Source organism: Tubulanus polymorphus, chromosome 1 (genome assembly GCF_964204645.1).
Source record: "Tubulanus polymorphus chromosome 1, tnTubPoly1.2, whole genome shotgun sequence".
Classification (NCBI taxonomy): domain Eukaryota; kingdom Metazoa; phylum Nemertea; class Palaeonemertea; order Tubulaniformes; family Tubulanidae; genus Tubulanus; species Tubulanus polymorphus.
In genome coordinates, this window is record NC_134025.1 from 3,564,829 (window position 1) to 3,592,782 (window position 27,954).

Here is a 27,954-nt window from a genome sequence, read left to right on the forward strand (position 1 = left end):
AATCAACATCCCAAGATCAGTCAGGGCCCAGAACTGGTAAAAAGAACAGCCACATCAAAAAATTCCCATCAACTGATCAAGGATGGGCTACGGCGCCCTCATTTTATATTATTAAAAACTCACTGATGGAGAAAAATTAAGTCGGAAAAGCCAATAGTTTATAAATGCGTTTCAACCATATCCTAATGGTCATCTTCACAAGGAATTAGCGGGAAACATTTAGGACTTTATTTTGCTTCATTTAGCATTTTGCCTTGGCGGGATTCTAAGAAATGATGGAAGTCTCTATGGAAAACAGTCTCATGTAAACAGTTTCAGACAGCATCTCAACAAACATTGGGTGATGAAACCTTTAGAGTTATCGTACTAAGATTAACATATGAAATCCCATTATGACAGTTTTCAATGCGCACCAAAAACCACAAAGAATTCTATATGTTGTTGAATTTCATTTTTATTACATACAATATAATACACAAACATTCAAAAATCTTTTTCACCCAAACATTGTGTTAACAACAAATATACAGTGATAATGGTACGTTTCATTATTATAAAAGATCATAATTAACACATCATTGATTGATTGATCCTGCAGGTTTTCACTATTAGTACCGGTACGTATAAAGTCTTTATAAAATTAACAACATCAGTCAAATAACACGATAACTTCCTGGGGCCAGTTGTTTAAATGTTGGTAAAGAGGCAACCATTGGATATTTGACATAGAGACAACTAAATGTTCATTGTTACTATGGTATTTATCGGCCGTTTATCTTTCAACAACTTTTGAGCAACTTGTCCCTGGTGCCTCCATTCTCCTTTCTCTATTGATCCCAGCTATATTTTCAGTAGCGTATTCTCTGACTTCGTAACATTTCCACTTGTTTCTTCAAGTTTTTATGTAGCATAGCAAGACTTTCCTAATAAAGAGATAAATCAATGAATTATTACATCAATAGAATATAAGTCCCAATATCACAGGATCGAAAAAGTTTAAAAAAAAATCGAAACTATTTAAATTTATTAAAAACCCGAATTTTCGGTTTCATACTAAAAACCATTTTCTATAGTAACTGATGGTTTTTAGTGTTTTCAATAAATTTTAATAGTTTTGATTTTTTCAATCCTGTGATTGTGTCTCTCACGATTCATTGCGTAGTTTTACCACGTTATTACATCCATATTCTGTTTATTGATTCAGTTTGAAGACGAAAACTTACATTTTCACCGCATAACGCTGCATACTCTTCCATCGATTTCTTTTTGTCCTGCTCTTGTTCATCTCTCTTCAACTCATCGTCTAATTCTTGTCTGAATTCAGAAAGATACCAGTACATAGGATTATTTCAAAACTGAGATAGATAACACTGAAATAGGTAATTAGAAATAGTGGTAAGCTCTACCTTCTCTGAGTTAACAAAGCGATTTCCGTTTGAATCCTCAAATATTCCTGGGACAACTGCAAAAATATTGAAGATAAACATCCAGATCATTGTCATAGAAGTAGCACTGAGGTTTTTAAACAAAATTTGTTCTTACTTTACAATGTTGGTTGAATATTTCCATGGATTCAGGGCTGCTGGTACACGGTGGTAGAGGCTGTAGTTGTTTATCTGTTAACATGGACAACCAATCTAAAGAATCCTTATTCGTGTAACCCAACGAGCTGAGAGGAGATGGTGGAGGAGCTTGATCTATAAAACATAATTGAGAATGACATCATGCTGAATATATGAATTTAGGCTAAAAAAAATTGATACCTTGTTTCTCCGCTCTGCTGAGCTTAAATGTTGACCTGGCCGGCCGCCTATCTACCCTATACATTACTTTTTTAAAAAATCGTGATCAATTTTACCATAACAGACCCGGCCGGTATAGAAATGAACTGTTTATAAATTTTATCATATTTTGCAAAATGACCCGGCCGCTGCGGAGAAACAAGGTATCATTTTTGTTTAGCCTTATGATCTAAGGCAGCGTTCAAATAGTATGTACGTGCAATTTTGCAGTTTCTATTACTTCCCCTTGTACAATCTGGTTACTTATTAACCCCCCCCCCCATCTGTACATAGCATTAAGACAGCTATGACATATTTCAGGATACCTGGTATCATATGTCTCGTCCACATAATATGTACCAGGTACATTTTTTGTAAAGAGACTATGAGAAAAGCATGTACATTTTTCTCCGACCCGTACGAACTTGGTACTTGATATTCATTTTCACAAATCTTTTACGTGTTATGATTTTGCCTACCATACCAGATAGGTGAAGACATTCTCGAATAAAAGAACCCTTGCTAGATGTCTGGGGTTATAATCAATTTTAACTACCTGATGGATGCCACGATACACTGCGATTACAGCTTGTTGTGACCGGTAGATTAGCGGGCTTTTGTTCCATACTCTTAGACCTCTCCGGAGAATGGACACCGTTCAAGTCACTTGGCGCAGACATGACATGAGGCATTTTAGGCGTAGCACTCGGTGGACTACCTGGAGTTCCTGCCGTTGATGATGGTCCAGCACTTGATATACCACTAGTGGTATTTGTAGCGAGTGGTGAGTTTCCATAGGAACCAGTACGCCGATGTCCACGAACAACTAGAAATAAGGAGGATAACTGAACTATTTTTGATCACATTATATGAAAATAAATCAAGATATTTTAGTTTTTTTGATTCAGCAAAACCTTGACAATCACAGATATCGGGTAAAACTTGCAGTTAGCTGGGCAGTTTGAGGGGACTTTCTATTTTTATTTCATTACTTTCTCCCAGAGGGAGTGAGCCGATCCTGGAGGTACTGCAATACCAGGCCAACTCGTGGCGAAGGCGGAGCAAGCCCCTGACTCTTCACCTAGTGCCAAAAATCAGTTTAATATCGAAGCTCCCCAATGGGGAGCGTATCAGATATTAAGCTGATAAGAACAGATACTACACTTTGATCTTAGCCAATAGGCCGAGAAGCGATACCGTTGAAAGTACACGATTTCATATATTGGAGAAAGCATAGATAAATGTAATGAGTGGTCGAGTTCTCAGTTGAAGCTGTTTTAGTTAGCGAACCTACGAAATAACATTCCTAGCAATTTCGAGATAGTTCATATTTCGAATATTTATCGTATTATCCTCAGACGTCGATGAACTACTATTATCTACATTAGGAGAAATCAATGATTTTGTTGTACTACGTCGGAGAAATTCTCGTTAAAATGTCGATCCCTAGCGGCGTGTGCATGAATCATCGTAATATTACCCTTCGCCCTTTGTGTGACGTGTAGAACGTTGTGTATAAATAGTCGATAGAGCAGATAATAATACTAACAGTGGGGTTTCCTATTAATATTCACACACAAAGGCCTCGTTTACTACAACGCATTCACTGAACGCAGCCTCCTATTTAGCAAAAAGTACATTTGTGTATTTGATCAGAGGAAATAAGCAGGTTTAGCATAAAACTAAATAACGTTAATACTTATCAGAAGTCTGTAATCAGAAAATCTTGAAACAAGGTACCCTACTAGTGAGTGAATATGCTACAAGATGAAAATTTGGCTTGATTTCTAAATGATCTTTAATTAAGAGGGACAGGATAATATCAAAAGCGATTTAGGATTTAGGATTTAGATGAATAGGAAAGGTAACAGAATAGATACATCTTGGATTAGATTAATCAACATTAATAATGAAACGTACAATTACACTAACTCTTCTAAAATCAAAATAATCTAAAACTATTCAATCAATCCCCATTAGTTTCTGATACAACCAGCAACAGGATGTATTGTGTTACGAGATATCCAAATAACTGTTATGTAATGAAAAACATGCAGTAATAAGAAATAATTGGAAACATCCACCACTAAACTAAACTAATATTGCTGAAGAAACTAAAAGTGCTTAGAATCAAATTATAACATTTGCTGCTCTTTTGAGATAATAGCCAGCCCAAGATTTGTGGAACAACTACTCAACATGATTAGATTTCATTTCATTTCATTTACTGTCACACTGCAAAAATTGGTGAGCAGCAAATGACTTAATGAAAATGAAATGTACAGAAATTGATTAGTTGGTTGACGGTAAATGAAATCAACATTCTGATGAGTTAGAGAGAGTCTCACCTGAAGCAAAATCAGGATCAACGCTCATTTTGGCAATGAGCGCACCAAAAGATCCTGTTCTTCGATGGCCATCTTAGCATATGTACATACATAAAAGCAAAGTTAGTAGCAGCAGAACAATTCAACCACAATGTTGTCTTTTTTTGCAGATGTGCAAAAATCCATCTAATTCTAGTGTTCTGAATTGTATTCATTTATCTTTTGAACTATCCTATAGTGTATGGTGTTAGTAGTAGTTGTGGGAAAAACTACAAACTTTTAGCTTTCTGATAAGGGTATTACACAAACATTTAGACTGGAACATTACAAATAAACTTGCTATATATCATAAAATGATTCAAAGGAAGAAAAGTAAAATTAACACTTACATTCTGGTTTCTGTAAATTCCCCTGAGACAAAATATCAACTTCTTCCAGTTTTGATAGATCAGCAGAGTATCGTTTGAATTCGAATGACGGCGTACTGCTTCTTGATTTAGCCGAATCGAGACTTTCTCTACTAGCAGCCAGGGAAGCTGGAGCGCTCGTTCTTCCAGGTACCTTTTCCTGTAAGGCGAACCAGAAGCTCAGATATAAACTATGCTCAAAATGCTGAAAACATTGAGGGAATACAGGCTCCCAGTGTGAGGAGGAATATGCGGGTGGTTCGTTTCTGATTTTGTTGGAAATTGTACGCTTATGAACGATTCCCATCGATACAATTAAAGTCACGCTACAGGCCTGGAATATTAACTAAAAATCTTTACCTCAACAACGACATGTTTAGCTGTTGGTGTAGTGGGTGTAACAATTGATACCGGTTCACCCTGTCCGAGTATATATCCCGGTTGATGGTTCGTAGATGGAGATGTTGGCACATTAGTCGCGCCACTAGTAGTTCTATATGTATTTGATGTAGTCATGTTTGTTTGAAGTTCCGATTCATACCCTGAAGTTGTTTCTGAAGAATAGCCATGAGACAAAAATGTATTTCTATTTTCTAGATTGAAAAATCGTTTTAATTTCATAAGAATTCAATCGCACCTTCTACAACAATTTGTTGTTCAGTTTGAGGGTTCACTAAAGGTTTGTCCGCTCCTTTGCAGAACTAAAATACGTAAACTTATCAATAAATATCTAAAGAAAACGACGAAATTAGTCTAATGTGTAATGAATCAAATCAAACTTCTCCTTACTTGGAATAAATGAGACATAATCCTTACTACTTCAGACATACACGGTCTTTCTGATGGATCTTTAGACCAGCACCTGAATGGACCCAATATTTATCACCTTTCGCTTACATGATGAATTAAGAATTAAATACAATGGTTGCTAAACTTACTTTGTCATTAAGATCTCAAGCGGTTTAGGTAAATTGGAAATCATTGGCGGTCTGGTCCCTAGGATTCAAACGATTTTAACAATTTATGTTATTTCTGCTCAAACCAAGATCTATCTACCATTTTCGAGAAGTAGGAAAATATTTTCTAACATACCATTGTGCACGGCCCACATAATTCGGAATGCTGGTCCTCCAATTTCATCAAATGGTTTTTTACGTGTTATAACCTCCCACAGAATTATACCCCAACTGAACACATCACACTTCTCACTATAATTGCAACCTGTTAATATAAACATTTTGCTCTTTATGGTGGACATAAGTCAGAGAAAACACCTGATCTGCGAGATAAATATATTATTTACGCCACATGTGCTCGATGCTTAGGAATTAGTCATAGCAACGAAACAAACTCCAAATCAAACATCAACAATAATACGACAAAAATATAGCTGCAAAGCATCAACGGGTTTTCTGCATTTACGTTCTTTCACTTGGAAGCAACAAATCCTTATCCTTATGCTTTTCTGCAAAGTAGTAGGAAATCATAATCATACCTTCAAAAACTTCCGGTGCCATCCAAGCTGCACTGCCTTTGTTATTGGTCATATGAGTTTGTATATCGCAAGCGGTACCGAAATCACAAATTTTCAATATCGTACCTCCCATAATTAAAAGTAAGCTGAAGTACGAAAGACACAGAATCAGTTTTAAGAAATTTGAAACCAGCGCAATACAGAGATATTCCTTATTAATGACACATACTTAGGAGGTTTAAGATCTCTGTGTATGAGAGCTTTCGGTTTCATGTTGTGGAGATATTGGACACCTACTGCACACTGTAAACACCAGCTCATAGCATGGGCAAGCGTATACTCTGGTTGAGGACCATTTCCATGCAAAACTGTAAATCAAAATGTATCTCCTTGCATGACAATCATGTATAGATAGGGCAGATATAACTGCGTTCACACTAGGCCTACATCTAGAACTAAATTAGAACTAAATCTGATCCTTTTCATTCCAATTCAGGAGACCAAGCTGGACCAGTCGTAACAGCAGATATAACCATAAATACATAATGAATACCCCTCGGCCAGTGTGTGTCAGTGATGTAAAGAATGTAAAATAGTAATGGCCATCTTGGATAACCTATAGTCAAAAACAATAGGGCTCATCCTCCACCCATCATAAAACCATAGATCAAGTAATAAGAAAATTGGTTTTGAAACTGTAGAGCAGTATTTCACACACCAAAATGAGTGTGGCAGTGCGTGGCAGTCATAAGAAAAGCAATCGAAAACTGACGAGTAGTGGGAGCAATATCTGCAAATGGATACAGGTGGGCATGGCATGGATTTGGTCCATTTCAGAAAAGGCCAAATTAGAACTAACTAACTAGTGTATACCAAATTAGAGACCTTACCATTGTATAATGATCCTCCTTCTGCATATTCCATAACCAGGCATACGGGCTGTACAGTAGACGCTCCATGTAGCTGCACAATATTTGGATGATTAACCCTTGATAATTGTTTCAGTTCAGTTATAAATGCTCTTTTCTCGGATTCAGTTTCAATTAGTTTAACAGCGACATCTCTGCCTTTCCACTGAGCCCGACTAACAACACCAAACGTGCCCCTACCAACAACCTGTAAAAATCCAATCACCACAGTTTCAAATATTGGAAGTAAATCAATTCAACGAATGAAGTTGGTAAGATTAGCAATTCACTGGGATTGGTTCAAATCAAGAATTGTTCCTTTTAACAACAAGTGAAATAGTTACTATTGAAAATATACAAAATTACTGATTAACTCCCAAATCAAACAAATCAACTCACCTGAAAATGTGAGTTTCTTCATGCAGTTTTAAGCCATCATATCACATAAATTTTCTAAAATATCCCAGTGAGAAGCTAAAAGTTCCAACTATATATAACAAGCTGAGCATAGTCTGTCAAATAAAAATTATTCATCTTCTATCTAAAACGCTATGTACATCGTTAAAGCATTGAATTTCTCAACTATTTAGGCATGTATTCCAGTGTACAGCCTTTAAACGAAGTTAATCGAACATCAATTTCTCCCTCTTCCAGTTCATCAGCGGCATAGATTTCATTATAACATTTAGGATTGATACATGTCCGAATACATTTCAGCTGCTCGAGTCCCATAAATCCGATGCACTCTGTCGATTCATCGCATCTCATTTGTGCGGCTCGATATTTTTTCTCATTTCTTGGCTTCTTTTTATAGCTGTAATGCTTGTAAATGTATCTTGTTGCCATAGAATCGGTGATTAATATCGATAAGCCGATAGCAACAATTATCGCTCCAATTAAAATATTTCGGGCAAATTCATTAGCCATTCTTGGATTAAACACTATTTCAAATTGTTCACTTATTCTTCTAAACTAATAGTGGCACTTCATTAATGATGCAGTAAGATGATGCCGTCAAGCTTTAGCTGTCAAGTCACCACACAGGACTTGGTTGGTCAAGTGAAAGTGTCAAGATTTTCCACCATCTATCCACCACTTCACCAAGAATCTTAGTGTCTGATGTACCACAGACACTAAGATGCGAACGACATTTTCTCGATACTTTTAGATCACTGCAGCTTTAAACCACCAGAAATCCGGTTTCACTAAACCGATTGTGAAAAATAAACTATCGTTACAAACCTCATACATTAAGTTTTCTTATTATTATATTCATTCGGAGGTTCCTTCATCATAGTCTGTGCTTGATGCGATATAAATACAGAAATAGCAAAAATGACACCATTTTTTCACTTTGAAACTAGGCATTGTAACACTGTAGTTCGTTAGCAACAAGACAACTTGAGCGGTGCGTGTCTCGTCGCTAAACAGCGCATCATTTTTGTATCTTAAATTTAATCGTACTAAAATCAGATTTATCGTCAAAATGATATAATGAACTAACGTAAGACATCATAAAGGTTAGTGTAGATAGTTTATTCATCAAAATCGGTTGTTTATTTGCTGAGATATCGCAGTTTGAACACGGACAAAAAAGCCGACCAAATTCTGGTCGGCAACTGTACAGCGAATTTGAATGCACGCGTCTGGGTGGTTGGTTACACTAGGATCGTAGAGCGACGGAGATCACTGGTGGAGACAACCGCTGCCAGTGCTGGGTGAATCCACCACCAGCAGGATGTCTTCGTTTTTCAAGTGATCAAAAGGAATTTACGAAGTAATCAACTTGCCTCTTTGAACACTAATTCATTGAAGTCTATTTCTTCCACAAATCCAGGTGACATAGCCATGACATCGTATTGTATCAATGAACAACGACTCGATTATTTTCATGTACTTTGACGCGGGCTGCCGGTCGCCATTTTCTGACCTGAAGCGCAAAGGTTACGCGTAAAACGAAACATTCATTTCAATTTTCCTTGAGCACACTAAAAAAGGCCAAGTAAGGAGTACGAATTAAGTTTCATTTCCTTAAATTTAATTTCTTTTTGAATACGGTTATCTTAGAACGGTGGATTTATAGTTAGGAATGACTTTTTATATTTCGCCGTCTCAGCAAAAATTTTAAGATTAACGATTTTGTCCATCTTTAGCAATGGATTCGATTCCAACGGCATCGAAACCCTGCCACGGTGCTCGAGTCTTGCTTCTCTCCGATGACATCGAGTGCGAATCGAGAGAGACGCGATTTTCGTTTCGAGCGTTATTACAAAGGTGACATGAACCGTGTAAATTGACTTCCGGGTTGAGAAAACGCACCTAAAACAAATTAAAAATCATTCAAACATCGTCTTTATACTCTAACTGATGAAGTCATAATCAGAATTAAGGTCTGTTAATTAATCTTTTTTAATTCACTCACTTAAAAACTAAGTTTAAAGCTGAATTAAGACTTAAATCAAACCATCATCACCAACTCATTGCTCTTAAATTTCAAATTAATTTTATTGAACTAGTTATGATTATTAGGCTTGTTCCAAATGGGTCATTCCTTAAAACAATTAACAAAATTGTTCAAGCAAATATTTCGTTGAATTTACTGCTTGTAGGCTTGGAGAAATAATAATAATGAGCCTGTTTAAAAAACCTCGGAAGAACTACAGGAAAAGAGTTGTAGCTGAAAGCGATGAAGAAGATGAATCTAACAACGGAACTAGGAATGCCAACTCAACTGCTACAACGGAAAATGAGGAAAGTATCCAAATAGAAATACCGATAGAGCAATCACCTTCGATTCAGATGCTCAAGGAAAAAATCAAGAAGGAAAAAGGGAAAAAGGAACGTGACCAGAAGCAAATAAATCTCACAACAACAGGTTCAGGGAAAAAATTACTGAGCTTTGGAGAGGATGAAGAAGGTTTGTTATGTTGAACTCTTAAGCAGGTTTCGATTGAACGTAGTCCGATATATAGGAATGGCAATTCCAAATTGCAAACTCTACACCGGTCTTGGTTTAATACAGATTATACTCTTCCGGAAAAGGTAGAGCCTATTCTGGTCAAAACGAACGGGCCAGTAGAGAAATCCTGAATCGGTACAGACCAATCAAAACTTGTGTTAGATTAATTGGTCATAGAATATTTTACCTGGACTTCTATTTTATCAATTCTTATCGACAGATAGCCTAATTGGCTTCTATTTATTTTCAATTGTTTTTGTTATAGAAGATGAAACCTTTCAAATTAAAAAATCAAGTCGAAGTCAGAAAATCGCTAAGAAATTGAAATCGGAAAGTCGTAAGGAAAAAGAAATGGAAATAAAGAAAAGAATTCAAGAAAAACATACTGATTCTGATGATGATTATGATTATGATGATGATGGATATCAGAATAGAACTAATAAAAACAATGAACCAAAGGTAAATTGAATTATAGTTTGATGTCTGTATTGTATGTGATGATATGGTGAAATATCGTAATTCAATCATCTGCTTTTCCACAGGGAAGATTTGGTGAAAGTAGAAATGGAGATGAGAATGAAAGTGATTCTGGTTCGGATTCAGAGAATAGTGACAGACCGAAAAAACCGTCATTCAAATCAGTTTTAGAGCGTGAGTAGTAGCGTCATCTCTCTGAAAATTGAAATTGAGTTGTTGAATATGTTAAATTGTTTGATAATACGATAATTGTGAACAGGTGGAGAAATTCCTGATGCTAATATGATACACCTTGCTCGTAAGAAAAGACAAATGGCAAGAGAAACAGGTTTTCTACCATTAGAAGAACCTGTAAGGGAAGAAAATGAAAAATCACGACTTGTGAGGTACTTGAACTAATCGAACAATGTTTATTCTTATCAATTTGAATGTCATTTCTAACACTTTAATTGTTTATTATTCAGAGATGATGATAATGATGTAAGCGATGATGACGATAATCAGAGAATGTCGTTTGCAACGAATGTATTTGATAAAGAACGACAAGCGATGAGGGACCAGTTTCTTGCAGCTGAACACGGTAACATTGAACCGAAAAACCGCTGAAAAATTATTGTCTTTTTTCAAGCTAATTCCAACAAATTTGATGCATATATTTAGGGAGTGATGAAGATAGCGATCAGATGAATGAATGGGAACAACAACAAATACGTAAAGGTGTTAGTGTACCGCAGGTGTTACCTGAACAGCCATCTCAACCGTTGTATGATCAGTATACCAGTAGTCAAACTATATATCCTACAATATATCCACCATCAACATACTTACCATCTATGGATGTACAGTCTACGACACCCACTTTACCGTCTCTCCCTCCTTCTGAAATGCCTCAGATTACTGTGGAACATGTTAAAAATGCTCTTCGGGAAAGGTAAATATTCTAAATATTTTGTTGAAATTCACGCTTTCAAGTTTATTGATGAATATGTAATTGTTTGCTGCAGATTAATGGACATAAGTCAAGTGAATCGAACTCATATGTTTGAGAAGGATAAAGTCGATAATGACCTCGCCACAAATTTAGAGGATATTTCTCTCTATGAGAGTAAAGTGTCATCCTTGGAAGAACAGTATAAGTTTTTCCAGGAGATGCGTGGGTATGTTAGAGACTTGGTTGAATGTCTCAATGAAAAGGTACATATTTATTATGTAAATGTGACTTTTTTCCAACTGATGATTAAATTAAAGCTAGTCCTTTCTGTGAAATATTTGTATTTGATTTAGATTTGTATATTGCTGTGTACTAAAATTAGTTTCTGTTATTTTGATTGTAATTAGCTTCCACGAATCAATAATCTTGAGGAGAAAATCATATTCATGTTGAAGCAACGTACTCAACGTTTGTGTGAAAGACGGCAACAGGATATTAAAGATCAGTCAGCCGAATACAATCCTAGTAAGTCTTTCCTTCTCCATCTTTCCAAGCGCTTTATAGGAAAATGTACCGGTACATGTAAAGAAATACAATTTGAAATCTAAATTTTAGATAAAGTTGCGCAGCCGGTTGCACCCGATTCTCCTCGTCAGCGCAGAGCTGCTGAAAGAGAAGCCAGGCGGTAAGATTTCTCGAGAAAAAGTTCACTTTTTGGTTTAGACAAATATTTTTATTGATTTAAAGACAGAAAGATATTCATCTACCTTGAAATTTACAAAAGGTATACGCACATTACAACTGATACCTTAATGACTGGATTATGTTTATTTTCAGTGCCCGGCGCCGTAGAGCAAGAGAAGGACAAGACGTTAATAATCACAAGGAAGGCTTATCATCTGATGATGAAGAAAACAAATCCGAAATCTCCAAATTTCATCAGGAGCGAGGTAGCCTTTCATCTCTCTCTCTGGAAGCTGAGATTGCCCAACCGGGAGGATGACGTCACCTGCTGAAAAACTTCATGCTGGTACATGCTCAGATCAGCATATCCACCTGATCTGATCATGTCTTTCTCACTTTCCCTAATAAACAAACAAAACAATCTTTAAAACTCTGCAGATGGTTCCGAGTGTACGCACAAAATATATCCGGTTCCAATTTCTGAAGTTCTTTTTCTTTTTTCGCTCTAGTTCAAATACACAATGAATGTTGCGGCTTGTTCGATGACGTCATTGAAGATTTCTACAAGATAAAACGCGTGAAGAATCGATTTCAACAGTGGAAATTTCAATACGGTGATTCGTATAAAGAAGCGTATATTGGATTGTGTCTACCAAAACTGTTTACACCATTGATACGTCTACAGTTAGTTGAATGGAACCCACTTGAGGTGAACATCATATTTTACTTCAATTAGTAATTAACGAAATTAATACCCGCACTGAATAAGAGAAAACATCTCTCATATACGACTAGCACCGGGTTGTTCTTATCCTTTGAAATCGGGTATATGCGACATGTTTTTCTAAGTGTATATTTCAGACTTGAAGTCTAACCATCACCAATCTGAATTACAAGAAAGTTTGGTGAGGTTTATTGAGGAACCGGCTGTGTGTTAACACATGCACTAGTACACTTTAACCCCCGGGCCAACTTAAAAAATATAGATGATTGTTCCATTTCATGGATATTCGTTAATTCTGTTTGTTTGTAGACCAGTTCAACGGGCCTGGAAAAGTTACCGTGGTTCCAGTCACTTATATTTTATGGCTTTCGAGAGAATGAAAATACTGATATGACAGAAGATGACGATGATTTGAAACTCTTGCCAAATATTCTCGATAAAGTTTTATTGCCACGTCTCATATGTAAGCATTAAAGAAATTTCTATTTTACGTGGAAGTAACAGAACATCTGTTTTACTTATTGATTACACATCCTGTTTAGCTACCAGGCTTTGGGTTACTTTCTAAGGTGTTCTGTTTGGATGTTTTAGTATATGTCGAAGGAGTGTGGGACCCTGTATCTGCAAGTCAAACTGCACAGTTGTCAAACCTGGTGAGGAAACTTATAGCTGATTTTCCAATATCTATGGAAAGTAAAAATCTTCAGGTAATTGATACTTCTTTCGTTTATTATTCATTCTTCTACTTGTTAATACTTTTAACCCTTTCAGTGCTGACTTATATACCCTATAGTGCTGGAGATTTGAAAATTGAAAATTCTAAAAAATTCCACCCTAGAGTGTTGAACAACGGGAATACCACTATAATGCATCTACGCTGTGGTGCGGTGTATCGTTAGTTACTAGTATTTCACTATGTTTGACAGGTGCTGCCATTTTTCAAGAGAGATTACTATTTACTAAAACATCAATACACCGCCATGCGGTGTACTAGCAAAATCTATCACTGATTTATACACCGCACTGCGGTGTAGACGCACTGAAAGGGTTAACCATATTTGTTATGTATATATTTTTTCCCTCTTTTCCTAGGCATTAGTAAAAGCTGTTGTTGAAAGAATGAAAAAAACATTGAACGATGACGTGTTCATGCCTCTCTATCCTAAAACGTATGGTTTTCGTACATTAGATGATATATGACTTACATATACCCGGTAGATCTTGTACATTTGTATAAATGTAGCTTTGGATATATTTTTACAGAGTAACAGCTAATCGAGGTAGCCCTGCTAGTGTATTCTTTCATAGACAACTATGGAGCTGTATAAAGGTATGCAACTTCTTTCACCATTCTACAGAGGTTATTCATTAGGATTTGTTGAGAAATGTTTGTTTCCTTTCAGATATTTGGGAATGTGCTTTCGTGGTCTGAGGTGCTAAATGACGGCCTACTCAAAGAGGTTGCTATTGATGGTTTATTGAACAGATACATCCTTCTCGGTTTGATGAACTCTCCAATGAATCAAGATGGAATACAAAAATGTGAAAAGGTCTTTATCAAGTCGGTTATCGGTATAGATTTGTGTGATTTTAACAAAACTATTTCAACCGTATGTCCATTTTGTATTTCTTTGCAGATAATATCATATTTGCCGAAGCACTGGTTTGGTAATCTTGAAGGTGACAGTACATTCCCTCCTTTGGAAAACTTCTGTCGATTTTTGGTACAGTCTGTGAAGACAGTGGAGCAAGCAACGCCTGCAGTTGAATTCAAAAAGAGGGAGACCAGGTATTCACTATAACAACCAGTTGTATTCAGTCAAAACTACCATTCCGTGTACAATGCATTTATAATGATTTGTATATTCATATTCATTTTCAGAGATACAGTGAAACAGATAACAAAATTACTAGTGAATCTTCATGCCATGGACCATGCTATACAACTCGCTAATCAGTTTAGCCTGAAGATTTAGAACTTTCTGCGTCACTCTGCTATAGATAAATCACAGTTGAACTCTCTGAAATATCATCGTGTTGCAAAATATTCGAAAATCCATTGATTTTAAACTACCGGTTAGATTGAAGGATTGTATCACTTCAAAGAACTTCTTATATATTTGAATGAATAAAGAAATAAATGGTTTTCTGCATTTAATATTTTGTACCCTGGTGTTGAAAGTGATCTACTTTTTGTGTGCGTTCAATATAAATTAAAAATTGTAAATCACGGAGCAACGATTTTGTAGCATTTGTAAATAAATGGACATTTGATAGAAAAAATCTTTTTATTCTATTCCTGGCATTTGGGTGTTTTTCGTGCATTAATCTCTTCTATAAACAAAGTCCCAGGGATACAAGGACAGTTAGCCTTTTAACACTTGATTTGTTGATTGCATTGCCTACAAAACCATTTCTATTGATTCTATAGACTTGAATGAATCTGACAAACCAATCAATTATCATCTTTTGATCTATTGATCAAAGGTTCTGGTAAATTAGTCTTGCTGATTTCAGTTCACTCGTCACTGCACCAAGTTTGGAATCATGTTAATTTTAACGGAATTACTTAAATTTGTCAACTGGACTAATGCAAACTAATTAATATGTGATGAAAGACAAAATAAATCCTTTGATCTGAAAAGTGAACTACACTTGAGTGTGCTTGGAATAAAGGAACAATGAATATACAATAAGAATCTTTAACCTCTATGTAATATACATTATATATTAATGTGAATCTTGAAGATAATTCGTTAAAATATCTTGTATGATGATTAAAAAGAAAAATGAATCAAGAATAGTTTTTGAATCATCTAAATATATATTGACTTAGGTGAGAAAACTGAGTAAAAACTTCAAATTCATTGCATGACTTCAGTCTAGTTTATATGAATGTTTATTTCATGTACATGATTATTTACTTGGGATACTGTTTTCGATTCTCACAATTCAAATGAAGGTGGATTGTTATGCCATACATCTCAAGCTATGAATTAAGCATAAAACTCAAAAAGCTTAAAATTCTGTAATTTGTCTTTCATATAAGATGTATAGTTATGTATGGTTTTAATGGGCCTATTGCTAAAACATTTAGAACATTTGAGGAAGCGTATTTCCTGAAGGTTAGTTAAATAACGGAAATATGAAATTTTAGATTTTGCTGAAATATCTTCAGTGATAACTACATGTAATATATATTCATTCATCATGAATATACCAGATGATACAGTTAGCCTATAGTATTGTTTGCTGACCTAACAAAATTAGTGACCAGACTAATCAAGTAATTTAACTTCAGATCAAAAACTCTTGATCAAATTTGAAACAACAGTCACAGGTAATTTAACAGTTTGACCAATGAGAGGAAAGCAATTAGCTTTAATTAGAGAAATAAACCAATCAAAATGAGGATGTAAGTTAGGACATTGGTCTTATGGGTATAAATACCCCGAGTTTTTGGAGAGAAATCATTCCACTGTTCAACAGTAACAACTCTACAACCTCGAGAAAAATGGCAGAATCCGTATCAACACCCGTGTCTGAGATCACTCCGAGCATAGTCATGCATCATAAACCTCTTCTACGTCGCAACCTTCGACATCTACTAGACAATGCATCTGAAAACACGAAAAATGTCCTCCAATTGTTGAAATGTGAGAAAGAAGTGAGCATCCAACCCGCAGATATCATAGGCAGCATGGATGAATGGTTTAACGATGGACTGGGTGTTGAAGTAGAAGAAATTGAGAATGAACTTTGTAAAGTCATCGCTGAAGAAGTTTCTGCTATTGATGACAAAGAAGAAATTGTAATATTCGATCTGAAAGCAGAGCTTGATTACAGCAATAGTTTCGGTTCGAATTTCACTGTGAATACCACCATGGAGTCCCCGAGCGAAAACAGCAAAAGCAAAACATCACTGCATGTCGAATCAAGATATGCGATGAGTTCAAGTGATGAAATTCAGCCGTCATCCTTATCGTCATACAGTCTGTTCGACAGTGATCTCCTTTCGTCCGGTTCAAATGGTGATTGCAACAGTAGCAGCAGTTTAAACCTGACATCTCTCATTGAACGCTTCGATAAGGTGAACAATGAAAAGGAAAACAAGGAGAATTGCGTAGATGTTCATTTGAGTCAATCGACATCTAATGTAACGGATATAAGTTTTTCGGATTTCTTTAGTGTTGAACTCAGTGATGATGTTTATGACTCGGAGAACTCGAGTTATGTTTTACTCAGCGAAAAATCGGATATTTCCACTCCTAATACTTCTTGTACATCATTTCTCGCATCGAATCCTGGACAATTCTTATCTTCAACACCAGTGGCGAATCATGCGTATTTGGAACCAGGGTCTCTTCTCATGTCTCCCATTAACACGCGTTGTTCGTTGTTTACCCCGGTGACTGAAGACAGCGGAATGTCTCAATTAATTTTCACATGCGAAGAATCGTCAAATCTGGTCGTCATCCGTCTGCGAGAGATTGAAGCCGAATTACATCAAGTTGTAAATCGATACAGCGCCCCTCATCTATGGGACCAATACATTCAATCATATAAACAGGTAAGATTACCGCCGATATTGCGATTGAATTAAAGTACTAATCTTAAAAAAAATAATTTCATTTGAAATAATCTTATTCGTGTTTGTTTTTTCAGGCAGATGATACCAAACGGAAGACGATGGCACGAGTTACGTACAAAAGCCGTGAATACTACTTAGTGCAGCTTCAGTTCAATGATGATTTACTTCACCTCGTCGATAAAACATCGCAGGATCTGAAATACTTCAAAGCGCAGCTCAATTGTCAAAATTCTACGATGAAACAAAGACTAGCCAGACGTCGCAAGCAAAATATCAGCAACATCGTACCGGCGACGGACTCTAAAATTGTGAAATCGAACGTTGTACTATCGAGGAAATCGACGCACACTAAAGTTCTCAACGATTGGTTCCAGGCGAATATCACTCATCCGTATCCAAAATCGTACGATATTGTTCAGTTGGGGCGAGCTACTGGATTACCGGAAAAAAACATCAAGAAATGGTTTGAAAATAAACGGTATGCAATTCGCAGAAGTGTGGGCTTAGTCAAATCTTTCTAGAATGGAGCAGCTAAATACTGTGATGCACACTGTGTTGATATATGTGCTTTCAATAATTCCGTCCAAATATATCTGATGTGCTAGAATGGAAAATTCAAATACAGTAATGCATACAGACTGTGTACTATTACTTGTGCTATTTCAATGAATATTTGTTCAAATATTTCAAATGCTTACCATTTTATGAATGTCTTATTTGATGCAGAAATTGTACATAGAATTTAAATTTTTGTGAAATAAAAACAGTTTTTACAGAATCTCAGTTTTCACAGTAGTTTTTTTTTTGTATGATTAAGGGCGCTGGATTTGTTTCTATTTCCATGGATGACGCAAAGATGTAAACGCTACTGATATTTCATCTGATGAGGCAAAGTTTTATTATCAACTTACATTCACAAAATAAATGCAAAATTCACTACTCCGCTGAGTCTATTCTCTTTGGCCAATCAAGTTGAACATTCTGAAATGAAATATGAAGCATACTTTACAAAATACAAAACACATGAGAGCAATCAATCGAAAACATTGATTATGTTTTACCTCGACATCCAGAGCTAAAATATCACACTCTGACTCTAGTATACTTCCTAAATTTGGTGTAGTTCGACAAAAATCTCCGTGAACAAATTCTTTGATGTAACTATCGAACACTTGAATTAAGGGTAGTATTCAAAATACAACAAACAGTTATGACAAACAGTTATCTAAAAGGATACGTTCCGGCTTGAGTTTTCAATGACAATTTAAAGTGATGTCTGTCTAGATATTCTGCAGACATCGAATGAATAGTCCTCTCTCGAACTGCCAGGGGGCGCCTGAAATACCAGATGAATTAAAACTTAACCAATGAAATGAGGCAAGTTTTACAGTTTTTAATTCATTTTGAAGAATTTCAGAGGTGGATTTTCATTGTTTACATTATGGAATTAATACCATTGTCTTATTTGGGATAAAATAAAGGTTTGATATATGCAATAGTAGAGGTTTCACTGTATATTAATTTCATACCTGTGTAAAACTCTTATAGGTGTTTTTTGATTTAGTACTAAGTCTGTAATTCCATTGATTTTATTGTCAAGTGTTGGTTGAGTTACAGCGTCTTTAACCCAACATAAAGCAGAGTACGACTTTGTTTTCTCCATTTCTCCATCCTTCAAATTACTTGTATCGTCCTTAGTGATCATTTGTAAATCTCTGATTTGAACGACAGAGCAAGCAGAATTGATCATCTGAAATAAAAGTAATAGCAAATTATGCCTACATTATAATGAATCTTATAGAAATTTTCAATTTTACCTGCTGCAGAGATTTCATGTCTTCAGACGAAAAAGAAGTTCGCTTTGGATTGATAAATTCCACAGCAAAGGGGCGACCTAAACGAGTGAAAAAATCAATATTCACTTGCAGTTTCTGCAGGACTGAGAACATCCATCTAACAATCACTACTTACCACTGCCCAACATACGTACATCAACATCTTCTCTACCAGACGATGAAAACTTCAAATCTGAAACAACATTCATTCATAACTTGTATTATATTCTCCGATCACAGGTTCAAACAGGTTCATAAAATGCTAACCATCGGATTTGACATAAGTTTCCAAAATATCACAGATTTTTTCCTGAACTGATGATTCCATTTTCTTTTCGCCATCAATTAACCAAGGAGTCTGACTCAATTTCCTTGAATACTTGTTATAACGACCTGAAATATTTCAAGCAGAACAACATCAGCGATCAATGAATAACATATTTACTCATTTCTGAATATCAGCTTATACTTACCAGCCATATATAAGGATAAATGTGAGCATGAAATCTTATCACAAATAGATTTCAGTACAGGGTTTATTGGAGGACACTGTGAATACCTAAAAACACATTTCCAAAATAAAGAGAACGACCCAAGAAGCAGTCAATCAAACAATGAATATGCAACTCTAATCACACTTACTTTTTGAATGAGGATTCAAGACATGAGTCTAAAGCTTTAGAAACATTAGCTCGAGTAAACAACTCCCAACCATACTAAAATCATTATAGAATTGTGTTAACTTAATGAATTTTGAATGGACTTGTATGAAAGGTTTCTATCTGTATTTACCCTGTTGTTCTTCCTTTTTTTGAAAATTTCAGGAAACAATTCAGTTCTAAAATAGTAATAAGTTACTAATTCAACCTAAATAGGCCTAACAGAAGTACCTATGCACAAAGTGTCTAGGTTACCAATGTCATCAGATGAAGGTTAAAAATACTTACAGAAATGAAAGTTCCTCATTATTTTTCTCATAAGTGAAGGTAAGGGATATTTCAAAAGGACTCTGAAAACGAGACCAATAATCTAATATCTAGGCCTATAGCAATAAACAACAGAATTTTAACATTATTTAAAGTACAAACCTCTTGTTGAAAAGGTACTCCTAACTTTTTAGCCAATCGAGTCATGCAAATATTTTTCCAAACATCTTTAACTTGAAGAACATCAGTTTCTTTTTCATAAGACCTAAAAAATTTACACACCGGTGTCGCTTAATTGAATATAAAATTTAGCCATCAAAAGATAATGTACATTTGCTTTGACACTCACGGGCATTTATCCTTGATAGTTAACCAAATTGAATGCTGAAAGTAAATAAATGCTTCAAGTTTAAAGTAAATATTTGCATTTTTTTATAAATATTCCACTGCTATTTACCTCCCTTTTCAACACACAAATTGGTAACGTAATGGAACAAAAGAAATTATGGAATTCATGGTCAGTGGATTTGATCGTATCTGATATCTAAAAAGAGAGAAAAAGCTTATGCTTAATGATTGAATATGAAAATCATACACCATTTGTCTTATCTTGATAAGGTTCACTACCTTTTCTATAAAATCGTCAGCTGTATGTTCTTGAAGAATTCCTAAACAGCTACAACAAACATTTTGAGTGATAGATAAAGATTTTTCTGATGTCAATTCTTCTAAATGTGCTTGGAGTTCCTTATAAAAGAAGATGTAAGGATTAGAAAGCCTTGTTTCTCATTGAAAGTTCTGTTTATTAGTTCACTAATAATAATCAATTACCTGTGGCTGTTTATTGAAAACTAGGCTGTCCTTTTCACCACTGAGACGCAGTGCACACAAGGCACAGCATCCTATATCTAATAATACTGATGCAACAGATGGCTTACAGGGTATGGACATCGTGAACCTCCGCTTATCTGAAATAAAGAAACGCTTTTTCATGAATTAATACATTTGCCATGATGCAAAAGATATAGGGATTCGAACCTAAAATGTGTGCGCGCTCCGGGGTAATGTTGATATTCATGAATGGGAGTTACGAATAGATATTTTTACATAAAAAAACAAATCATCCATGTATAATGTATACGTGATAAAGTGTAGACCATTCCTCATGAAAAGATTAATGGTTTAAGATGCCATGAACTATTTCTTACTCGGCAATTAAGCAGCTCCTAATAATAAAATTAAGCGATCTAATCGTGACTTAAAAAAGCAACATGTTGCCGCGAAGTCGGTCACAATTTCAATTGAATTGAATTGAATTGGTCACATGATTTAAAGATGGCGGCTGCCTCCTCATCGATGGAATCACAAGTGTCAAAATTAAAAGCAATTATTGACGGCGAATATGGACCAGTGAAGGACGAAATAAGAGCTTTTCTACGGAACAATGACCTTTTCAAGATGAAGTAAACAAAAAATTTGAATATTGTCAATGAATGAATTCTTACTTCATCGGTTGCCTACATTTTATTTTTAGTTCATGATGTTTGTGGATGTAGTACCGTACCCAGGTGCCGGTCGCTAAGTTATTAGTCTATATCATGTTATTGTTAGTAATAGTAAGCCCTGTTGAAATTACCATTTTGACTGTCAATCTTATGGAACAATAGTACTAAAGTACTGCAATCTGTGTAGGCCCCTTGCCCTTGGTCCATCCTGTTCATTCATATATCAAAGTCAAAGACTAAGATGGACCTACTTAATTAGTCTGTATCTGTATCTGTATCAATTAGGCTGCTCGTGGTCCTTATGAGGCGCTATGGCATTGTGTAAAAAATAAATCTTATCTTATCTGGACTGCACAGCCCTACTGATTCGATTAAGACCTATTTGAGTTATGCACACCCAAAATTAAGCGAAATAACCCAAAAAGATCGTGGACAATAGAAAATAAATAGACTTTAGCCGTTGTTCAGGACCATAACAACGTCTGGTATTCAGACTTGGCCCATGTATGCTTTAGCCTTGTTGACTGGGCCTTTTATTTATTTCCAGATATGATTTATCAATGGATGAACATCGGGCGATTACTCTTGAACGAGCTAAAAGTTTATTCAGACTACCAGCAGTCCAGGGTGGTTTTGATGACATTGTAAGTGTGAAAACTCCAGCTTTTCATTGAAATAGCTATAACATCATTTTGATGTCAATAAGTTTTCTAAGTCTTCATATTAATGTTTCATTGTACCTTCTGTATATACTTTTCAATCATCAGGTAATCAATAATGCTGGTCATATTAATAAAGGTTTAGCCATAGGAGAAATAGGTTCCAGTACAGATTCATCTATTGGAATAAAGGTATGTCCCTCTGGCTATTAAAATCCATCATGGATCTAACCCAATGTTGCCCTGTTTATTCATTTATCATTGCAGTTAGGTGTAATGGTGTGGCTATTCGGTGGTGCAATACTGAATCTCGGTACTGAAGACCAAATATTGAAATGGTACCGACCTCTTAAAGGGCTCCAGTATACAGGGATGTTCGCAATGTCTGAACTCAGTCATGGTAGCAATGTGCGAGGAATTGAAACTGAGGCTCATTATGACAAAAACACCCAGGTAAATAGAAAGATAAACCTAAAATTGTCATCAAATTGTTTCATTGTTAAAAGGTACACATTATGTATTGTTATATATTTCAGGAGTTTGTTATCAATTCACCGTCACCAGATTCTTATAAGATGTATATTGGAAATGCTCTGAATGGAGATTTCGCTGCTGTTTTTGCTCAGCTTTATGTTGATGATGATTGCAAAGGTTGAAATTTTTGCATCGAATGCTATAAATCTACAGTTCTGCATTCAGAGAGTTAACTCATTGAAATTGAGTTAATTTTCAACTCAGACTTCGCTCTAACTCACAACTACAGAACCGCAGATGAAGGGAATTTCTGATGTCCTGTTATTTCTGTTGTAGGTCCACACTGCTTTGTCGTGCCAATTCGAGATGAACGTGGGGTTTTACAAGCTGGTGTTACTGTCTCGGATCTTGGGCCGAAAGGAGGATTAAACGGTGTTGACAATGGAATTCTGTCATTCAACAATATTCGAATTCCCAGAAATAATTTGTTGAACAGGTAGATTATTTGATAGAGAGGCAAATTGGGTGCTTTTAATTGTTCACATGAAAACAGAAGAAATATATGTATATGTATATATTCAGATTTGGGGACGTATCTCCAGATGGTATTTATTCATCGACTATCAAAAATGATGACGCAAGATTCAACGCAATGCTCGCTGCTCTGGTTGGATGTAGATTAGCTGTATGTTACCAAGCACTAGCATCCACAAAGGTAAGTGTTGTGAAAATATGTATCTAGTTTTCTTTAGCACTAAGTATAATCATTAAACCATAATGGTAGATTTGCGATTATCATTTTATAGATTGGACTAGAAATAGCTATCAAATATAGTACGAGGTAGGAGATATTTCTCGTAGTTCATTTCATCTTATTAAGTCTTATCTATAATGTGTTGGTATCGATGATTTTCTGACATGTTTAGGAGGAGACAGTTTGGTAAGAAAAATCAACCCGAAGAGATAATCATGGATTATTTAACTCATCAGCTACGTTTGATGCCTCATCTAGCTACCTCATTAGCGCTTACGTTTTCCATTCGGTATGTTTGTCATCTGATAATCTTCAGAAATGTTGCAGGTTTTCACTAATTGTCACAGCATTTTGTAAATGAATAATTGCAGTTATGCTGGTAATATATTATCAGAAGAAATCTATGCAAAACGTCCATTAGTTGAAAACCGAAAGTTTCAAGCTTTAGCCGCTGGTTTGAAAGCATATGCCACGTGGGACTGTATCAGTGCGCTGCAGGCATGTAGGGAATGCACTGGTGGAATGGTATGTACCAGTAGAAATATATACTCTCACCATTTCTGAAATGCTCTCGGTCATTTAATAAATTCATTTTAACTTTTCAGGGCTTCATGGAAGTGAATCGATTGTGTTCATTGAAACGTGATGCTGATATATTCACTACATTTGAGGGCGATAACATGGTGATGCTTCAGGTGAATTTACATACTGTAGTCACATAATGACGTTCTTCTATCTTAGATACAAGGCTGGACCCAGTTCCACAGTTGTGAGTTAGAGTTAACTCTTAAGTTAAAGTTAGTTCATTTTCAATGAGCAGAGTTTAATCTTAAATCGGAACTGTGGAACTGGACCCTGGTGTAGACTGTTAATTAAAACTTAATATTTTTTTCATTTTTAGCAAGTTACTAAAGAACTGTTAATTGATTATGCAAAAAGATTCAAGAATAGTAAAATGCAAGGAGTTGTTTCTGTGTGGGCTGATGATATCGGAGATGCACTAAAAACGAGGTAATTCCATAAGATGATTATTGATGAAAGACGGTTGTCATAATTAAAATTTTGAATGATTTTCTAATTAAAGTAGATTTGCGATATCATCAATGCCGTTGTGCAGCGTTGAATATGCGATTCAAGCATTGAGCTTTAAGGAAAGCAGATTGTTGAGAATGTTGGGTAAAAGATTGAAAAGTAAGGTTAGTATCACGACTGATGACAATATACCCGTGTCACTACTCTTGAATGTAGAAATATATAAAATACTGATTTTATATCTAAGGTTGACAATGAAGGGATGGAGCCATTCGATGCATGGAACCAGTGTTTAGATCATTCCATTGAGTTAGGATGGTGTTATGTTAAAAGGGGTATGTACCGGTATTGTCTCACTAATTAATTGTACGGTATATTAAACAATGTACCATAATACTTGTTCCTGTATTTTAGTCACTCTCGAGCAGTTCAAACTAGTGGTTGATTCCTGCACTGATCAGGAAACAAAATCCATCCTAGATAAGTTTTTATTGTTGCATGCGATTGATATTATGTATAATGAAAGAGTTTGGTTCTTGGAAGCTAACTATCTTACAAAATCTGAATCGAAGTTGCTGAGAGACAAGGTGAGTTGAAAGCAGTACCGGTAGTTTTCTGAAATGATTTTCTAAGTACACGCACAAAATCTTGTGCGATTTATATTTTTTCAGATGCTTGAATTGTGTAAAGAAACTCGACAGCATGCTTTATCTATAATAAAAGCATTTGACCATCCTGATGTGTGTGTCGGAGCTCCAATAGCTGGATACTATGATGAAAGTGCTCCGTGGGCATATTTCCCCGAGTTGAACAACGAAGAAAAAGTCAAATCGAAATTATGAATGCTTTACCTTAAATTAACATCATCATAAACAGCTGTAATTCCATTCAGTGCCATGTCTTCTTTCTGAAGCAATGTAACATAATCGTGCAATAGATATATTGATTCTGTATTAACAATGTACACTTGCGTGTATGAAACCATTGCTTGAAAATCACTGTTATAATTCACCTGAAACTACTTTACCGGTGACTTATTGTATTTCAATTGAATATTATTGTCTCAATGAAGATTTAGCAAACGGAGTTTAAAACGAATATTTATTATGTACCGGTACTTAGAATTTGAATGTGTGCATGCCATTCTAAATAAATGTTATTATTTATTGAAATAGGGCTTGCGAGAGATAGCTTGTTACAATAAATTAATTTTATAATTATTTTTGATAAACTAATAAATAAAGATATTAAGGTGCAATACTGATATTGTTATTTCAATTGTATGTTAGAAAAATTTCGGCGTGGTTTTGTTAATTTCGACGAAGATCAATAGAGGATTACTGGATGATAAATTTATACACATAGAATCTCATTATGAAAAACACGAGGAATCGGAAAATCTGAGTGTTAGAGCCAATATCTTGAAGCTTTTTTTAATAAGTTTTATTCCAGTTTATAAAACGGAAAGAAATGATGACGGTTCATGTTTTTCATTTTCCTGTTCTTGCACAACCCACGTGGTTGGATCTGGTTACTGAGTTGTGAATGATAATATGAAAAGCCTCATGATTCATAAGTTATAGAACATTGGCCCTCCTGAGTTTATATAGATCCACGAGTCTTGCTTGGTGGTTCAGTCTGGTTCTGTTGCGAAATAAAATCTGGATGAAAAATGACGTCCCCCCACCGAATTGGCTGCTGTCCTTAGCCTCACTCAACGAAAAACTTGATATCAAAGCCCACAAGATAAGATGAAATTTCATTGCCAATAAAATTTTCTGTTTATTACAGCATAAGTATATGATTCAGAGAAATAAATGACCACTGCAATATACATATTAAAGGAAGTGAAATAATATATGTATTTGACTAAAACTACTGATCTTATAATGTATGCTATGCATGTTATATAGATAATAGGCATAAATCCTAAGATTTTCACGTTGTATGAAAAGTATAATTGATAGCCCTAAGTTTAAGGCGCCTCGTCCATCTAATACACAAAACCACAATACCAGAAGTGTTTTTTACATTGAATTACTATCATAAAGTGTGAGAAGAGACTTCAAAAATACAAAAGAAGTCAAATTTGTGTAATACACATGAATTTCTTAAAATCTGTCGACACAATTTATGAAATATAATCTAATTCTGTCCTAGAAGTTATCGTTCTAAATGATTACCTCAAGTCTGCAATAGCCTTTGTACATTAGTTGCAATAGCCCGTAATGTATCTTAATATATAAAACAACACACGACACAAAGTGACACATCAGTTGATTTTAGACAGCATTACTTGAATTACGAGTACACATTAAGCATGAATACTGTTTTTTCTTTTATGAATAATTCACTACCAGGTACTCCTGAAAGGCTAGAAATACATACATCACCAACATCTATTCCACAAACTATATGATACAGCAACATGCAATGCCACTAAGTGTTCCTCTCCATGCATACATGTAAGATCCACCCAGAAAAATAAATACATAACTATGTGTATTTACACGATTGCCTTTTATCTATGTACAATAATATAAAATGTACATGTGAGTGATAGGGAAATGCGAAAAAGTTACATTGATACATGTATATATAGATATTGGCTGACAATAAGTCATATATACATAGTTTTTGGTATCCTCATACGATTTTTCATTCTTTTCTTTTTTTCTAGAGTTTTATGGGACAAAGTGTTATCTGAAACGACAACGAAAAAATATAACATCATCTTAAAAAGAAATCATATGAAACCGCGAAATAAATGATTCACTTACCGTCTTTGCTTTTGAATGGTTCTGTGGTCAGTTTTCTTAAACTTTTCGTAATCACTTTCATCTTCTGATGATGTCAGCAGTGGATATATTCCTTGTGTAACTGGCTGTTTAGATTTGACAGCTGACGATTGATTCTTCGTCGGGGATATTTTCTTTTTGTCGACCGTCTTTTTTATGACCGCTGTCTCTTGTAACTGTTTCAGTTTTGCATGCGACGTTGATTTGGTCCATGAACGTTTGTGGCAATGTGGCTGGTCACTACTGTCGCTATCAGATGAGGAAGACTGAGACTTTGGTTCTGTAATCATGTGCATGACTACTTGTTGCTGTTGTAGAGACCGTCTTTGCAGAGGGCTATGGCTACTATCAGAGATTATTTCACCATCTTCACTAGGCGATTTATGTCTAGATGGACTGCGAGAAGGGCTACGGCCGCTTTGTCGATCTGAACGACCGCGATAGTGTTTGTTTCTATAACGGTCTTTATCTGGAGAATATTTCGCTTTATTGTATCTACTTTTGGTAACTCCACTTGATTTTGACGACTTTTCTTTTTGACTTATAGACGTCGAACTTGCTTTATATTCAGAATTATGCCCCGTTTTATGAGTAGCATGAGTCTTTCGTCCTGCATAGGGGCTAACAGATTTTGACTTTTCATGATTCTTTGTCTTTTCTTCACTTCTTCCATAACTCCTTTTATATCCTTTAAATTCATCATCTTTT

At 35.4% G+C, this 27,954-nt stretch overlaps 4 protein-coding genes and 1 non-coding gene across 10 annotated transcripts; 2 read left to right on the forward strand and 3 right to left on the reverse strand.

Moving 5' to 3' along the window:
- Positions 1-479: 479 nt before the first annotated feature.
- On the reverse strand, positions 480-8,842 carry LOC141915048 (mitogen-activated protein kinase kinase kinase 7-like). Of its 3 annotated transcripts, none has more exons than XM_074806443.1 (16): positions 8,688-8,842; positions 6,880-7,105; positions 6,219-6,357; positions 6,011-6,135; positions 5,608-5,736; positions 5,454-5,511; positions 5,305-5,377; positions 5,153-5,216; positions 4,876-5,069; positions 4,498-4,675; positions 4,130-4,201; positions 2,338-2,607; positions 1,543-1,697; positions 1,407-1,462; positions 1,224-1,314; positions 480-923 (listed from the first exon to the last, which is right to left on the reverse strand). In XM_074806443.1, exons 1-16 carry the CDS (start codon positions 8,745-8,747, stop codon positions 849-851), a joined length of 1,965 nt encoding a protein of 654 aa, XP_074662544.1. In that variant the 5' UTR covers positions 8,748-8,842; the 3' UTR covers positions 480-848. The 3 variants fall into 3 exon arrangements, with proteins under 3 accessions (XP_074662544.1, XP_074662546.1, XP_074662545.1); XM_074806445.1 differs by lacking the exon at positions 8,688-8,842 and adding an exon at positions 7,297-7,448; XM_074806444.1 differs by lacking the exon at positions 4,130-4,201.
- LOC141898170 (U2 spliceosomal RNA) lies at positions 2,784-2,976 on the reverse strand. Its single transcript, XR_012618521.1, has one exon. It is a non-coding gene; the product is annotated as a U2 spliceosomal RNA (small nuclear RNA).
- Positions 8,429-14,941, forward strand: LOC141915045 (PAX3- and PAX7-binding protein 1-like). The gene is made up of 20 exons (XM_074806439.1): positions 8,429-8,734; positions 9,051-9,171; positions 9,507-9,814; positions 10,122-10,315; positions 10,399-10,507; positions 10,593-10,719; positions 10,798-10,913; positions 10,994-11,264; positions 11,338-11,527; positions 11,672-11,789; positions 11,880-11,949; positions 12,102-12,214; positions 12,458-12,657; positions 12,982-13,135; positions 13,264-13,379; positions 13,765-13,841; positions 13,936-14,002; positions 14,076-14,222; positions 14,310-14,461; positions 14,555-14,941. Exons 2-20 carry the CDS (start codon positions 9,053-9,055, stop codon positions 14,646-14,648), a joined length of 2,742 nt encoding a protein of 913 aa, XP_074662540.1. The 5' UTR covers positions 8,429-8,734; positions 9,051-9,052; the 3' UTR covers positions 14,649-14,941.
- Positions 14,942-17,831: 2,890 nt separating this feature from the next.
- LOC141915056 (tRNA pseudouridine synthase Pus10-like) lies at positions 17,832-21,309 on the reverse strand. Of its 3 annotated transcripts, none has more exons than XM_074806457.1 (17): positions 20,856-21,174; positions 20,652-20,771; positions 20,482-20,568; positions 20,374-20,408; positions 20,187-20,289; positions 20,046-20,107; positions 19,891-19,936; positions 19,741-19,814; positions 19,572-19,657; positions 19,366-19,491; positions 19,235-19,291; positions 19,081-19,157; positions 18,793-19,013; positions 18,501-18,599; positions 18,325-18,424; positions 18,175-18,244; positions 17,832-17,864 (listed from the first exon to the last, which is right to left on the reverse strand). In XM_074806457.1, the coding sequence occupies exons 1-16, from the start codon at positions 21,015-21,017 to the stop codon at positions 18,200-18,202; spliced, it is 1,500 nt and encodes a 499-aa protein (XP_074662558.1). In that variant the 5' UTR covers positions 21,018-21,174; the 3' UTR covers positions 17,832-17,864; positions 18,175-18,199. The 3 variants fall into 3 exon arrangements, with proteins under 3 accessions (XP_074662558.1, XP_074662559.1, XP_074662557.1); XM_074806458.1 differs by lacking the exon at positions 17,832-17,864 and adding an exon at positions 21,233-21,309 and having other exon boundaries at positions 18,142-18,244; positions 20,856-20,992; XM_074806456.1 differs by lacking the exon at positions 17,832-17,864 and having other exon boundaries at positions 18,142-18,244; positions 20,856-21,173.
- A 43-nt stretch (positions 21,310-21,352) lies between these two features.
- Positions 21,353-25,698, forward strand: LOC141915049 (acyl-coenzyme A oxidase-like protein). Of its 2 annotated transcripts, none has more exons than XM_074806446.1 (16): positions 21,353-21,487; positions 22,077-22,173; positions 22,297-22,380; positions 22,456-22,641; positions 22,725-22,839; positions 22,999-23,158; positions 23,245-23,377; positions 23,469-23,503; positions 23,589-23,705; positions 23,788-23,941; positions 24,022-24,111; positions 24,318-24,427; positions 24,501-24,612; positions 24,696-24,783; positions 24,863-25,035; positions 25,120-25,698. In XM_074806446.1, exons 1-16 carry the CDS (start codon positions 21,360-21,362, stop codon positions 25,288-25,290), a joined length of 1,953 nt encoding a protein of 650 aa, XP_074662547.1. In that variant the 5' UTR covers positions 21,353-21,359; the 3' UTR covers positions 25,291-25,698. The 2 variants fall into 2 exon arrangements, with proteins under 2 accessions (XP_074662547.1, XP_074662548.1); XM_074806447.1 differs by having other exon boundaries at positions 24,504-24,612.
- Positions 25,699-27,954: the final 2,256 nt, after the last annotated feature.